Below are 15,391 nucleotides of genomic sequence, written 5' to 3' on the forward strand. Positions count from 1 at the left end.
ACATGTAAGCTCGTTTCAGCTGCAACTCATTGCAAGCTGGGGCCACAGGCAGAGAGCAGCCCTTCTGGCACGGTGAAGGTGGAGGTCATTATTTTTCTTGGTCATTAATTCTTCTCACTTGGAAAACAGCAACAGCAAGGCTGTGGTCCAAAGGAGCAGACTCCTCAGTGCCCAGCGTCAACCTCAAGCTGAATGTAGCTTCGGAGCCAATGCCTGGCCCTCCCACAGGCAACCGAGCCCAGCCCAAGCCTGGCGTCTAGGACAGACACTTCTCACCAACAAAATATTTCCAAGCTATAGAACCTCAAGAGCTTGCTCAAGTGTGTTCTGCAGGTTTCCTCCCTATACCTGCACCTCCAAAATTTTACAGCTACCAGGAACCACGAGCCTATCTACGCCACGTCCACCACTGAGGGATCTCAGAGACATAAAGGACTTGCTCCGGTCACACAGCAATTCAAGAACAAGCTATGCAGACCAGAAGTCTGGAGACCCTTCTGTCCTTGTCCTTTACTGGTTCCTGGATTTTTATTTATTTTTTTATTTTTTTGCCTCTGGGTGTGTTTCTGAATGGTTTCCTAATCATTTCACGTCATCTGTCAGGGACAAGTCAGGACTGATATTGGGAAGTAAGGTGCTTGGGTAGGTGTGGAACCGCTGGCTAGAGATAACCAGGCGAAAAGCGATCCAGTGCCCCTGATGTCATAACTGGGCATCCCACAACTTGCATATGCAGTTTTGCACTGACTAAAGCACGGTCTTGTAATACCAGCAACTGCAGCAATCCTCCTCATCAAACAGTATTTGCAGGTAAAAAAAAAAAAAAAAAATCCGAAAACCCAGTTTCCACCCTTAACTGACAAAAATGAGTGAATTAAAGTCTAGAGCGGCCCAGTGATGTGAGCTAGCACACAGGGACCATAGGGAAGAGACAGACTGGGACGTCCCCCGGGCCCCTCTCCTTCGTTCCTGTTCCACAGCTGGGATGGTGGCTACGGACAGCACAACCTCTGCCCCACAGAGGAAGTATAATGAAGAAGAGGTTGCACCGGCAACACAAGAATTTGCCTGCCTGCAAAAAGCTAAAGAAATGTTCAAGCTACTGCAGATGGAACCCAGGGCTGTTCTTCCACAGAGCTACATGCCTAGCCTCACCCTCTTTTTATTTATTTTGAGACAGAATCTGCCTAAGTTGTCCAGGCTGGCCTCAAACTTGTGATCCTCCTACCTCAGCCTCCCAAGGAGTTGGGATCACGGGCATGCGCCACTATGCCCCCAGCTAATATAACAGCCCAGCCGGACTGAATGCGAAGTTAGGATTCTGTAGCTGGGCAAAGGACTGGGCATAGGTTTGGGAATCTGGAGGCTTAGGACCTCACTGTGCCCTAAAGTCACTTATGCCTCAAGTTTGTCATTAAAAAAACAGTGGGATGATAACAGGCCTTGGGAAGAAAGATATTAAATGACAATTACAATAACAGCTACCAGGGAGCACTTACAACAAGCCCCTTTGAAAGTTATTTGCAAAATGCTTTCTAGGATTTAGCTCACCTGACCTACACCTGGATCCCCTGAAGCTGCTATAATTATATTCTACTTCCTAAAGAATCGAAAATGGAACCAAGTCCCCTGCCCCAAGTTCTGATGCTGTGACAAGTCAGGATTTGAGGCAGCCGGGACATGGGCTCGGGACACAAGGGCACTGTCAGCCGGCTTTCCTTACCACTAAGCGGGTCTGCACCTCTGGGTTCCATGGAAACAGCCAGGTGGGGGTCCCGTGTTGCACCTCGCCCGCCCCGGCACTTTGTGATGATCCGTAGCTACAGGATATTTTTCTCCGAAGAAAAAAGCTTACAAACACCTCAAGCATCTTTCAAAATGTAAGCTACTAAAGTGGACTTTAAGATTGCACGATGTATTCTATGGAAATCAGCAGGCCTGAAATAACACTGCTGTCTGTATCTGAGCTGGCCTTGTACCTAATCTACATATTTATGGTTTCCACTTCCTTCAGAATGGGAAGTGCTAATTGCCCCCTTCCACAAACCGTGCTTTACAGCATACAATACACCCAACTGACTGATGTAAAGAGGTTCTTTTTTTTTTTTTTTTTCCCCCAGGAGGAACCAGAGATTGAACTCAGGCCCTTGCACTTGCCAGGCAAGTGTTCTGTTTGGTCCAAATGCGAGATTCGAACTTTTCTTCAACTGTTCTTGCAATGCTATGAGTTTGTCAATTCAAAAGGGAAAAACATGTCTTCACTCAGAGGAATTTAAAGCCCTAATTACACAAGCTCTGTTTGGCTTTATAATAGAACAGCCTTGGAAGAGCTAAAGCTCAACGTGATACCGAATTTCCCAGAAGATGAAAACGCTATGTGCTCACGGTACACTGACCAGAGTCCTCACCTCTGCCCCTAAGCTTTAACTTTTTTTTAATTTAATTTTTTTTTCACACTTCTGTGCTTCAGTTCTGTGTTATTATGAAGTATTAGGTTTATGGAAATCTAGCAAGGGCCTTATATGGGCATCGTTGTGACATCCCAGATGTCCCAGTTGAGCTACCTGACAGCTTGATTCCAGGTCGAATCAATAAGGTTATCTGCTAGCGCCGCACGGGTCCTGGAGCTTTATGCGCAGAATGTGCGTGTTTGGACGAGTTTCCACACTCAGAAGAGGAACATGACCCAGGACAAACTCCATATACAACTGGTCACAAGGGAAGCTGGGGACACCGTGTGGCTATGGCTAGCACACAGAATGAAAAAAGGTGGAGACAAACTGCCTCCTCCCTAGCTTCAGAATCCACGTGTCCTCTGCTCTTACTGTTCCACGGGGTTAGAGCTTTAATTTTCAGCTCTTAATCTAGCAAACCTCCCTCGGTGGCTCAGGCTCCTCCCCTCCCAGTCCGCTGTCCCCGCAGTGTCCCATATATGGACTTGCAGACGTGAGTCTGCCCTCTGATGTCACTGGATGCAAATGATGCATAAATCAGAAGGGAGAGCACTACATTGCCAACAAGATTAACTGAGATTAACCAGGGAGCAACGGCTCTGTACTGAGACTCCTTAAGACTTTTCTTTAACAACAAGAAGTAAAGGACACCAGGCAAGAGCAGAAGCCTGGGTCTTGGGATTTCTCTCCTTTGACTTGGCACTCCTGAACAACCACAGAGGAGTCTATTGTTCCACTGGGAGGATGCTGGGCATATTTCCCCACTTGCATAGGGATGGGGTGCAGAGGGAGGTCACACCTACATTCTCTCTGTCACTGGCTACAAGACACAACAACACATCCGGCCGCAGCCTTCCTCCCACCCCATATCCTCTGGCTGGAGCCTCCCAGCTGCCAGGAGGTCCACCCTGAAGCTGTCTACAAGCGACAGCATGTAGCCTGGCACTGTGTTAACAGTTATGTGTATTATCTCATCTAATTCTTATAATTCCGCAAGCTGAATACTATTATTATTCACGTTTTATCAGTGAAAAGGAATAAAAGAACAGAGACTAGGAGAGGTGAAGCCACTTGTCTAAGATCGTATTCCTCCGCCGTCATGGAGCCGGAATTCACGCTGCTCAGCTGACTCCATATTCTTAACCCCTGGCCAGGGCTTTCAATGTCCTATGAGCCTGGTCCTCTCTGGGTTGGGGCAGTGACGGCTCCCTACAGCATTCTGGCTGCTTGTTCTACATACACCTCCGAAGGAGGAGCAAGCCATATGGGTGGCTGACAAAGTGGCCCACAGAACTTTTTTCCTACTATGATAAAACCTCAAAATCCAACCCAGAATGTTCCCTCTTGACAGCCAAAGAAAGAAAAAGGCAAAAGTGAGGGAGTGTACTTTGAGTGTGGTGGCGCACACCTATCACCCCAGCACATGGGAGGCTGAGGCAGGAGGGCTGCTAGAAGATCAAGAGCAGCCTGGGCTACACAGCAAGATATTGCCTCAAAAAAATGAGGAAAAAAACCCACAGATATTTAACAAAAGAGAAGATCCCGGAGCAAGCAGCATAGCTATGCAGCCTGGGGAAGAGACTCTCCAAAAGTGCTCTCTGCCAAGTATTTGGGGCCAGCAGTCAAACCTCATCAAGAAGTAGTAACCCATGTCCTGATAGGTCAGCTAAAGACCAGAGGCGGAGGACAGGGAGACCCTCACAAGTAGGGTCTCAGGTCAGCCTGGATAGTGCAATTAGAGTCCCGCCAGCCATGTAACCTGGGAGACAGCAAGCCTCTTTCCTTACCTTCTTCAAAGCCATCCCGGAAGGAGCCCGAACGGCTCATGGTTCTGCTCTTCTCATCCAGGGACATGGAGCTGTTCCGGAAGCGGCTGTCAGTATACGGGTCGTACTGCCCATCCGCATTGGAAAGGCTGTGCGTCCGCAGCATGGTTGGGTTGGACAAGCTCATCTGGGTGACCGTGGTGGGACTCGCTGGAATGAAAGGAACAGAGTCAAACGGTGCGAATGCATGCCTCTGCTCACATCTCAGATGGGGACAAAGGAGAGACTGCCTATCGCCAGCCGTACGCATTCCTGCCAACTCCTCTCCCTTGTCTATTCGCCAAAAGGTAGTCGCATCAGCATTTGAGTTACACACTTAGAGCTAAAAATACGGGCGGGAAGGCGGGTCAGCTCCCAAGCCAGGCTCCGGGCCTCAGCGTTCCAGCTTGGCACGTCCAGACAAGCCAGTGTCACCTTCCAGGCATGAGCTAATTACTCACTGGGCTCATCTGGAACAACTCTCTCTGAAGCCAAAAGCCCAAAATAGTCCGACGAGGCTTTTGATCAGATGGGAAGCATTTGTGCGTGACAGGAATCTCTCCCTGCAGAGAGCTACGGCTGGGGAGGAGTGAGGCATGCACAGGTTTCTCAGCCAGGAAGCTTCAACAACAGCATGCAAAGAGCTTCCACACAAAGGGGTTACAGAGGGGCGCAAGCACTGCCGCCGAGAGCGGCTCACCCACTGCACGCCACGTTGGTGACACACTAATTGCTGGAAGTACCCGCTTTACTCATCAAAAAGGAAGAGCTCAGCCTCACTTGATTCTCAGCCCCAACTGCCCTCAGACGCTTCGAATTTAGTGCTCCTGGTATCAAGAAAAGGCTACAGCGAGGCTGGAAGAATCCTTCCAGGCACCTCTGCCAACACTGCTGCCAGCGTCTTCCTCATCGCTAACATCTGGCTTATTCCGTTATCACACTGTTTTCTATGAAGCTGCGGATCGTCCTGTTTTACCCACTTTATGGGTCTCTGTGGTTCTGTTTTGTCCTCTTCAACATGGATCCACTGGAGTAGGTAAGGACTGTCTTTCACATTGTTTTCCTTTTCAACTGGGCCAGTCAAAGCGTTATGTTAATGACAGGCATTTCCAAGAACACTCGCTCAGCCCAAACTTAACTCTTACTTCCAGCTTAATAAAGCCAGGAGGATGCTTAATAAAGCATGGAATATGCTGTGAAGTCTGCTTCTGAGGTCTGGGAAATAGAATGCATCCTCTTCAAGACAACAGGGTTTCAGTGCTGGTTGTGACCTTGCCTATACCCACCGTAGGATGAAAATCCCTAGAGGACCAGAGCCTCTGCCACTTTCTCTGTTTCTTGGACTACTGATCTCCCAGAAGCAATCACCGCTGCTGAGAGCTGGTCAGATGCACCAAAAGATAGGGACAGAGGTGTCTGACCACAGGTTTGTTTCCAAACATAAGGTGACCTCTGCCCTAGGAAACTTCAGGTGGCCACTCACCAAGCTGGGAAAAGTTGAATCTCGTCCCAGAAGGAGAAGTCACGCTGGAGCCAGAGGAAAAGGGGGAGTTGGCTGCGGTGTCCTGGAGGCCTCCTGCGGAGTGGGACCTTAACCATTCTTTCGCATCTTCCTGCGTGCGCAGCTGGGAGGTGGGGGTGTACCTGGACACACAGAGACCGGGCTGCTGTGAGCTACCACCGATGCATACAAAGCCAGCTCCGAGGAGCGAGGGATACGGACCTCAAAATGAAACATACCCAAAGATGATCTTAAAAATCTCAGATTGCTACACACCCTGAAACTCAAAAAGGTCCTCAATACTTTAGTTTTTTTTTCTCCTTGGCTGCCTGGGGGTGGGGGATTTAACTGCCTTCGGTTTGGAAGGAAGACCTAAAGGAAGGTGGGCAAATCTCAAAAGAGCTGCCGCTGGGGTGTACCTGTAACGTGTTGATTCATGACACTGTCACTCATGTCAAAGCCCCCACCCTGACAGTGGGGAAGCAGAAAGAGCTGCTGACTGAGCTTTAAAGAAGTTTTAATGAGCTCACGCCTGGCTTGTGCATTCTACAACATGAACAGGGCCTTGAGTCACAGCACAGCAGAGCACAGACGCTGGAGGACGCTGGTCCTCATAGTGGCTGCTACAATCGGATACAAGCAGGAGTTCAGGAAAGGAACCCCCAAGCGTTGGCTTTTCGTGAGGGGTCTTTGGAAGTCAAGCAGTGCCTGCCCCTCAGGTAGTGGGACACAGACATGGTAACAATTTCTCGGCCCGGTCATCATCTCATGGAAGCCCCAGATCCAATCAGCAAATATGGACAATCATAACTTCCATTTAACTCTCTGGGAAAGGCAGTGCCCAGTTCTGTACCCAGAGCTGAGGCTGCAGGCTGTTTCTCTGATTCCCAAATGGATGTTCTTTTACGTGTCACAGGCAGCAGCCAGAATTTGTAAGGTGCCCAAGTGTCAGTGGACTCCTCGCCCTTGTACTATGGAAACCAGATTCCTTTGGCTTAAAAAGGGTCTTATGGGTGTGCTGTGTTGGGACACTGGGTCAGACAGGGGTCCAGTGATGAGGAACACAAATGCTTCTTCCATTCATCACAACCACCAATGGACAACTTTGTTGGCCATATTTGTTGAGTGCGGGCTGGGGAGATAGCTCAGTAGAATAAGCGCCTGCATTGCAAGTGCAGGGTCCTGAGTTCAATCCCTGGTACCACAAACAAAACAACAACAAAAAAAAAACCAAACACGTGTGTTGAGTGGAAATCTGTTGTGTCACGGATCTCTATTCTGAACAGGTTTTAAAAAGCTAGAGCTGTATAATTTTGATAGCTTTGCTAAAGAAATGCAAACAGCATCCCCAAATATTAATACTTAGAACCTATCTGCCTTTTGGGACAACAGGGAGGTATTAATACCAAACCTGTATTAGTGCAAACCTTGGCATAGTGCTGACAAGCTGCCTCGTAGGCACAACACAAAACTCTTTTCATTTTTGGTTGCTGTCATTTTTGAGCCAGGGTCTCACTACACAGCCCTGTCTGCCTTGATCTCCTGACCCTCCTGCCTCAGCCCCTGGAGCCCTAGGACTGTGAATCACCATGCCTGGCTACGAAACAAACTCTTCGGTAAAGAGCCCTGGCCAACTTGCAGGTCACAGTGTTCAACTCCCTCTCAGGAAACCCTTGCTGGCAAATGCTGCATTTTTCTTCTTAGGTTTTCAGAGCTGCCTTTCCTTAGAGCTCCTGCTGAAAGGAAGCGTTGATACCTACCTCAGGCTCCGGCTCAAAACACTCTCAGCCTTAAGAGCTGCAGGCCATTAACCACAGACACACAGGACAACAACAAACATTCCATTTGGACTTCCACTTTACACGGGAGCACTTACTGCTTCGTGCAGGGTGAAGCCAGTGCCACAGAGAACAGGGTATTTAGAGAGCAGGAGAAATGACAGCGGAGAGCACAGGACAGTGAGACCACAGGGAGCATTAGCAAACTGAGGCTTCTCTGGGTGCAAAGTGATGCTGGCAGTGTGAGCGGCGGTGACTTAGAGCATTCTGTCTCTCCAGGATGAGCACGAAGCTGGGCCTGAGTCACAGCCTCCTATGAATGGCAGGAGGCAGACCCCAATGGCCAAGGAGCAGAGTATTTAGCCAAGGTATCCAAAGTGCCAGACAGATTTCAGTTGGGGGAGAGTCCTCTCCTCTCTGTTCCTCCTGGCTACCAAGTCAGCATGCTGCAAGCCGCACCCCGCCAGGTGGAAGCCAGCAGGGTGAACAGGATGGAAGTTGTGAATGTCAGATGACAGCCGGGGCAGCAGCAAGACCGCCCTCCAGGCTGGCCCGGGGATGTTTCTTTCTCATGAGGTGGTTTTATCACATCAAGCCTGAGGAAGCACAGCCAGCCCTTGCCCAAGCAAATAAGCCACAAATGGAGAGACGAGCGAGAGAAGGGAAACATCATCCAGAAGTCCTCCTGCAGTGGCCAAAGCGGGCCCCCAGCCCAGCCCATACCCCCACCAGCCACGAGAGCCACACAGCCAAGCTCCAAGGCCACAACAGATGGCGCGGGTGCAAGGAGACAGATACCTGAGTCCTTTCTTAGGCAAAGTGTTCCTATCAAGGTGCGGGTCACTGTAGGAAAGTTAAAACAAAAACAAGAACTTCAGGGAAGCAGGGAGGAGAAGGGGAACAGACTCCCACCACCGCGGAGGGCTCTTACCTAATGTGCATGCAACACGGCCACATCCAGGAACACAAAAGGAGCCTGAGGCTTGCCCTGGGCTGACACAAGTGCACGCTTTACCAAGTCACCAGGTGGCCTGAGCTGCTCACCCCAACTACTGTTCCTTCTCTACAGGTTCAAAGTCAAACTGAGGCCACACAGCTCTGTGCCCCCTCCAGGGCTCCTCATGGAGAGGGACGCCAGCCTCCCTGTGGCTCTAGTTGCAGCCCACCCCAAATGCCCCTGGCAGCAGCTTCAAAGGGGAAAAGGGACTTGTCGGAGGATTTCAAGAGGCCAGCAGTCTGCATACTTGGAATTCATCTCTAACAAGTGAATTCCAGGTCCCTCTCAATTTCTCCTTGTTCCTGCCTAGTGAAGGTGTAGCTAGGAGCTGAGCCCTGGGCTGGGGGCAGGCATGTTACTACTTGTTGGCTGACAGAGTCAAGGCATTCAGATATGCAAAAAGCAAGAGTTTTGAGGCTCAGTTTGTTCATCTGACACAGCAGTTGCTGTTGATGGGATGAAGAGTGTTTCCATTAGCTTTTTTTTTTTTCTCCCCCAGGCATGAAACATCTGCCTGTTATGCTTGGCGGGCCTATGACTTCCCCCACAAATTTTAAGGTCAGCATCCACCTCCGAGGCCCACCCACGGCTGGGGGCAAACACAAGCTTGGTGGTTTGTACCATCGCCACACCCCACGCACTGTTTCTCCTGGTCATCACGGGCACACAGAACACAGTGGTCTGCAAGACATAACGAGCCGCACAGCAAGAAAGGGGTTCGAAAGGGAGAGGAGCCGTCTGTGTGGGGAGGGGAGGCGGAGCAGAGGGGCAGGCTGCACAGTGGGTGGTAGATGCTTCCGGGCTGGGGAGGGAAGGGCAGGAAGCAGGGAGGCAGGAACATGCCACGGGAGGCCACAGGAGATGCCAGTGAGACATTCTGCCAGCCCAGATTGAGAGATGGGCACTGGGTGGCTTTTTCAAGCCAGAACAGTGGGGCCAGCCCAAACCCCCCTCTCTCTGGGCTTGTGTGGCAGCAGAACAGAGCCCCACTGGCATGGCCAGGGGCAGTCACAGGATACACTAGAGCCACAGACACAAGCAGAAGCCTCAGGCCAACAGCCTCACACAAAACATCTGGCTGGACAACAGACAGGCAGAGGAACCTAGAGGCTGGGAGGGCCCCTGGTCTGCAGTGTCATACCTGTCCTGCTTCCTGGGCAGAGTACTTCTGCAGAACTTAGGGCTAGCGGCAGGGGAAGAGAGAGGGCTAGGAGTTGAGGCAGGTAGAAAACAAGAGAAGCAGTATTAGACTGAAGAAAGGAGAGCATTGGCCTTCCCAGTAATCCCCGCATCCTGCCTTTCTCCGCTACATGCACAAATCCAGGGCTCTCAGGACACTCTCTGGTTCTTCGTGCATTTGCGAGGCGAAGGGACAGAATGAGCCAAGGGGAAAACAGAACACAACGGAAGGATTTCAAAAGCTGAATGTCACTTCAAGTGGCAGCACAGATCTGGCAGACTTCCGAGAGCACCAAGTACCAAGATTCACCATAAGGAAACAGTAACGGGAAGCAGAGCCAAGCCAACTGCCACCTCACACTGGCGTCCCCAGGAAAGACTACAGAGCACATCTCCCTCGCAGGTGAGGGCTTGAGAGCATCTGGGACTCCTAGCCTCATCTTTGCACTCCCTCCGGGCAGGGCGTCTTCCAGGGGCCAAGCACCAACCTTTCTGACAGCGTAGTCTTCACACTGTTGGTTCGCACAAAGGGTGTCAGGGAGTCGTCCTTGGAGGAGACAAGGAGGCCGGTGGAGGAGTTGTGGCTCAGCCCGCCACCACTCCCGAGGGAGATGTCAATGGACTCGCAGCTGGTGTGCAGGCTGCTGACTGACTGGAAGCCCAGGCCGTCCTTGCTGACCGCTGAGGAGCTGCTGGCTGTGGTGCCCCATGTGAGGCTGTTGGAGGGGCCTGAGTGGGCTGAGCTGGGGCTGGAGGCTAGAGGAGATGGGTTGAGGTCCGCGTTCTTACTGTAGAGAGGGCTGCTGCTCCCACTGCTCAGGACGCCACTGCCTGACGGGGAGTCCAAGTTACCTTGCTGGGTCATGGTGGCATGAGGGTTGGAGATGACCACTGACGTTTTCATGTTTTCAGGGGTGGTGATGGGCGCTTGCTTGGTGGGTTTCCCACCGAAGAGTCTGTGAAGACACAATGGGTTGTGTGGGTGAACACCCAGTGCCAAGAGCTGCCCGGTTGTCCAAGGAGGGCAAGCCACGCTCTTCCCCATGCAAACAGCTGAAGGTGCTCAGCGGGGGAAGGATGCCTGGAAAGTGGGCCTGGACCTGGTGCCACCTTCCACTCTAGGCTGCCGCTGAGACCCCAGCTCTCTCTGAGCCAATGGTGATGGAGGCTAGCTGTCCGCAGACCTGTGCATACTGGCCCAAGCTCCTGCTTCCTTTTCTTTCTAGAAAGCTACTACTTTGCAATGACCCTGGCCTAGGAAACATCTAAAGGGCTGTTGACGTCATCTCCAAACCCATAACATCAGGCAGACAAAAGGCAGATACTCAGTTCAGGGGCATGTAATTCCAAGAGCATTGCGTTCTTTGATCTCTAAACACAACTCAAGGAATGGGGAACATGAATCTAGATTTGAATGGAGTCTGGGAGAGGAATCCCCACAGACGGGACACAGGACATCTTGGCAGGGCTTGCATGAGCCAATGACACACAAGAAAGGCTTGCTGGGCTCACAAGACATCAGACTGGGCAGCCTGGGTGCAAACCACTTCTCTGTGACAGACACACAGAAATGCTGCATCATGTCACCTTCCCTCTCCTCATGACCAGAAAGCACTCTTAGGACAGGGAGTGGTACAAAGACCCTCTTCCATGGGCAAGGTGCTCCTTGGAGAATGGTAAGGTAGTCTTAAAGTCAGAAGGGGAACCATGTTCTAGTAACCCAAGGGCATTCTTCCACCCAGCAGAAGTAGAAGGTGAAATAAATACCTCCCAAAATGACAAAGCTACTATCATGACAGGCATAGTGCTCTTCACCAAAGATGCTCAGTACAATGCAAATTTCCCTGTGTTGTTGGCAAACAGTCCTACATGCTGAATTATTGCAAACAAGCAAATGTATGATCAATCACTCAATCCTCCCTGGAGTGTGTGGTGACAGAGGAGAAATACTGATACCTGCTGACTGCCAAAGAACAGAATATCGCACTGCAGAACACTGGCTTTAGAACGGTTATACTCTCTCAGGGACAGGACCCTTGCTCCTTGATCTAGTGCCATTATTTAAATGCTAGAAAGTCAGAGCATGACCCACCTTTTTCTAACTTTCACACAACCACTTTTTATCCTGCACACAAAATAATAAGCCCAGTCTTTGTTAGTCAGTCTTTCAAATCTCTTGAAGAGCGTTGTTTATATCACTTTACCTCATGTTCTTTTCTCCATACTGCCTGTGTAACACCTGAGTGCCCTAATGACTCAGGATAACGGGGAGAACACACAATTGCCACTGAGGCACTCGAAGCCCACCCTAATGAGCTGTGTGCACTTCCACGAACACCAGGCTCTCACCTCAGGGTCCAGGAAAGCCACTTCATTTTTTTCAGGGAAAACTATAATATCAATACATATAGTATTATATATAGTACTTGAGGCGAAAGGCAGATAAAATTTTCATTTATAAGGCAACATGTTAAAACAACAAAGAGTAGGACCTTCCCCTGAAAAAAAAATCATGACTAAAATTCTAATAATCAAGTCTGGACAAGAAGAGTGAAAGGCTTCACTCTACCATTCATGTGGAATGCTTCTTCTGAAATCCTGTCAAACATTTTGTCTCATCCCCAAATGCGCGCATGTGCATGTGGCTTCTATGTTGTCACCACTTACTGTTCTGTCCCTGGGACTTAGAGTAAGAGGTGTCCTGGGAAGATCAGAGGGTCTTTCTACACAGAGGCAGTGGGCGAACAGCTCAAAGCCCAAGGAGTTAACAAGAGCAGACAGCATTGAGAAGAAATAGTTAAACACCAGCAATTCCTACTCCCACATCAATGTAGGAAAATAACGCCTTTGTAAGGTAACAGGAAATCAATTTCTCCTTTTTCGAGATAGTTTTGCTATAAGTATCTTTTTTAAAACTAAAAATTCAGAGACTTATTTGGAAATAGATGCTGCCTAAAAAGCATGTGTGGAAACTTTGAAAAGGCTCTGGCTGAGGTCGCAGCCCACTCGGGGCCCTGTGGCTGAGCCGCAGACTTACCAAGAGAGCAGAAAAAGCGATCCACTTCTTTGAGCTACTTTTCCTGGTCTGAGAGTATATCAGGACCTCACTCATTCTTCATGGTAGCTAACTTTTATTGAGTGTTTACAGGCCAGACATGGCTGTAAAGGTTAATTTTTTTAAGGACCCTCAGAAAAATACTATCATGCTCATCTTACAGATCAGAAACTGAGGCAGAAGATGGCGTGGTGGGGTGCGCCTGTCATTCCAGAGCTTGGGAGGCTGTGAACAGGGTGATCTACATAATGAGACCCTGTAGACCCTGTACTAAATACCAAAAGAAAAGAAAAAGAAACTGAGGCAGAATCGTTAGAAAAAGGTGACATGGAAGCTGAGGAAGACAAATTTAGGATTTGAATTCAGGACAGTTAATTCCAGAGAACTTTGTTTTTTATCCTAACATGGACAAATAGGGCTAGGGATATAGCTCTGTGGCACAAGCACCTGCCCAGTAAGCACAAGGTCCTGAGTTCAACTCCCAGTAAAAAAGCAAAACAAAACCAACATGGGAAAATGACCCATCGACTACCAAATCCAGCGGGCAGGAGCTCCCAAAGCAGCATTATCCAGGCACTGATGCAAAGGAAAATCAGAAGTTGGTTTCACTAAGAAACGGGGAATTACTACTCCGGGATGTACTTCCACGTACTCCAGCTCTGCTATGCTTTTTACCCACTTACCTGCGCAGTGTGGGGGAGGCCACATCCGGGTACTTGGCCCCAGGCTGGAGGGTGGCCTGGGCTGAGCTCAGCACAGGCTGGGCAGCTGGGTTCACCTTCACAGAGTTACAGGAAGCCACACTCTCATTGTCTGACGAGATGCCTTTCTCCTTATCTGTCTGGTTGACCAGGCCTGGCAGAGAGCTGCCCAGGGCCGTTTTTGAAGGCTCCCTCAGCTTGGGCATGGGCAGGCCTGCTGACTTGCTGCTGATGTTAGAATCGATACTGCTGGTGCTAGATCTATTCCCAGCGCCATTCCGGCTGTTGGACTTACTGGGCCTTGGCAAACTCCGGTACTGCAAGTTTGTCCTGGAGCTGAGAGACAGATACCCATCATCCTGATTCTGAGTTCCATCCATGCTGGTTTTCCGACTGCCGGACCGACCCACAAGCGCAGATGACTTTGGGATCTTGCCCAGTGTGGCTGATCTGCTGGTGACAGTGGCCCCACTGGCTGTGATCATGGCCAGCCCGGCCACAGAGCCACTTTGTTTCTTGAACCCAAAACTGTTGGCATTGGCAGTGGGGGTCGTCCTGGAGCTGGTGGGGAGGGGCTTTTTGGATTCGTCACCACTGCTGCGGCCTGCGTCAGACGGGGAACGCTTCACCTGGGAGGCTTTGGGAGAAAGCCTTCCCTTCTCTGACACCTTGGCATCATCTGTTTTTCCTAAGCAAGAAATCAGCCAGGTTATTTACAAATCAAGCAGCCAGCCCATCCAGCTGAGCTAAGGTGCTCCCTTCCCCTGATTAAAGCTCACATTTTCCAGAGGGTTGGGGAGGCAGTACCTGGGGAAAGCTAGGAAAAACCTCTTTATAAAGATATTCCCATCTACTGCTGTCACGGTAAGTAAGCCTTGCAGGAGGTACCAGTAATCTTTCTCATTTGCAAAGTAATCTAAAGCAATCTAAATCTAAATTTACCTGGCATACAGCAATGCCAGACAATTTTTCCCGATACCCACGGGGGTGAAAACAAATCGGCTTTTATCTGACCTGTGTCCATCACAGGGCTGTCCCTAACACTTCCAGGTAGTCATCCTGCTCTTTGTAGCACCAACTCCTAAGTCAGAGCTGGCACTCAATATAGCAACATGCCACTGAGCAGCCTGCCCTGGGTGTGGTCACTGTCACCACTCTATGGCTGAACCACATGTAGCAAAGCCAACCTGCATGCCCAGTGCTTAAGCTGCCTTTGAGGCTCACATGCTTATGTGTTTCTGCTCAGAAAACGGGAGGGGTGCAAGCCCGCGTGCAGCTGCTTGCTAGCAGGACACAAACCCAAAGAAGAAATCAACCATGCCACGAGCTTACTAGTGGGGCTGTAGTTTTGTTTTTGGCTCACCAGTTCCCGGGGTCTTCAGTGCGCTTGCTGGGGCAGAGGGCTTCGTCCGGGGCACGGTGATGCCCACCTGTGCAGTCATGCCCCGCCGCCACGAGCCGGTCTGCGAGATGACGGTGGTCTTCTTGCCCGACGTACTCTTGTCTGACTCATCTGACACGTCTGAGGGATTCCGCCTCCACTTGGCCCCTGGCTCCATCCTTACGCCGCTGTCGGAGCCTCCGTCAGATTTCTTGACGTCATCACCAGACCACAGGGAATTCCTCTCCACCTGCGAGTGCTTCTCAGCATCCGTCTGCAGGCAAAAGTCAAGTCAGTCCTCCCCAAATTCCAGGCTGGTGGGCCAGGGAGATGGCTCAGCAGATTAAACACCGGTAAGCACAGAATCCTGGGTCGGATTGCTGGTAGCGCATGCTGCGCCGGCCCTGCCCCCAGGCACACCGAGCACACCATGGCTGGACGTGTGGCGCACACCCATAATCCCAGTGCTGGGGAGGCTGAAAACAGGAGGATCACTATGAGTCCGAGCTGCATAGTAATACACTATACAAAAAAAAAAAAA

General features: G+C 50.4%; 1 protein-coding gene across 11 annotated transcripts in view; it reads right to left on the reverse strand.

Moving 5' to 3' along the window:
- The window catches only part of Nav2 (neuron navigator 2), a 394,179-nt gene that overhangs the window by 53,999 nt on the left and 324,789 nt on the right, over positions 1-15,391 (reverse strand). For 6 of the 11 annotated variants that reach the window (XM_004642702.2, XM_023702821.1, XM_023702820.1 and 3 more), the window contains 7 exons: positions 14,833-15,124; positions 13,452-14,157; positions 10,202-10,669; positions 9,676-9,741; positions 8,336-8,380; positions 5,742-5,902; positions 4,241-4,429 (listed from right to left, as the gene is read on the reverse strand). In XM_004642702.2, the coding sequence (XP_004642759.1) occupies positions 4,241-4,429; positions 5,742-5,902; positions 8,336-8,380; positions 9,676-9,741; positions 10,202-10,669; positions 13,452-14,157; positions 14,833-15,124 (1,927 nt within the window). The remainder of the gene's footprint in view (positions 1-4,240; positions 4,430-5,741; positions 5,903-8,335; positions 8,381-9,675; positions 9,742-10,201; positions 10,670-13,451; positions 14,158-14,832; positions 15,125-15,391) is intronic. The other 5 variants (XM_023702824.1, XM_023702823.1, XM_023702826.1 and 2 more) reach the window with 4 other exon arrangements.

The sequence above is a fragment of the Octodon degus genome, unplaced genomic scaffold, assembly GCF_000260255.1.
Source record: "Octodon degus isolate 3935 unplaced genomic scaffold, OctDeg1.0 scaffold00159, whole genome shotgun sequence".
NCBI classification, from domain to species: domain Eukaryota; kingdom Metazoa; phylum Chordata; class Mammalia; order Rodentia; family Octodontidae; genus Octodon; species Octodon degus.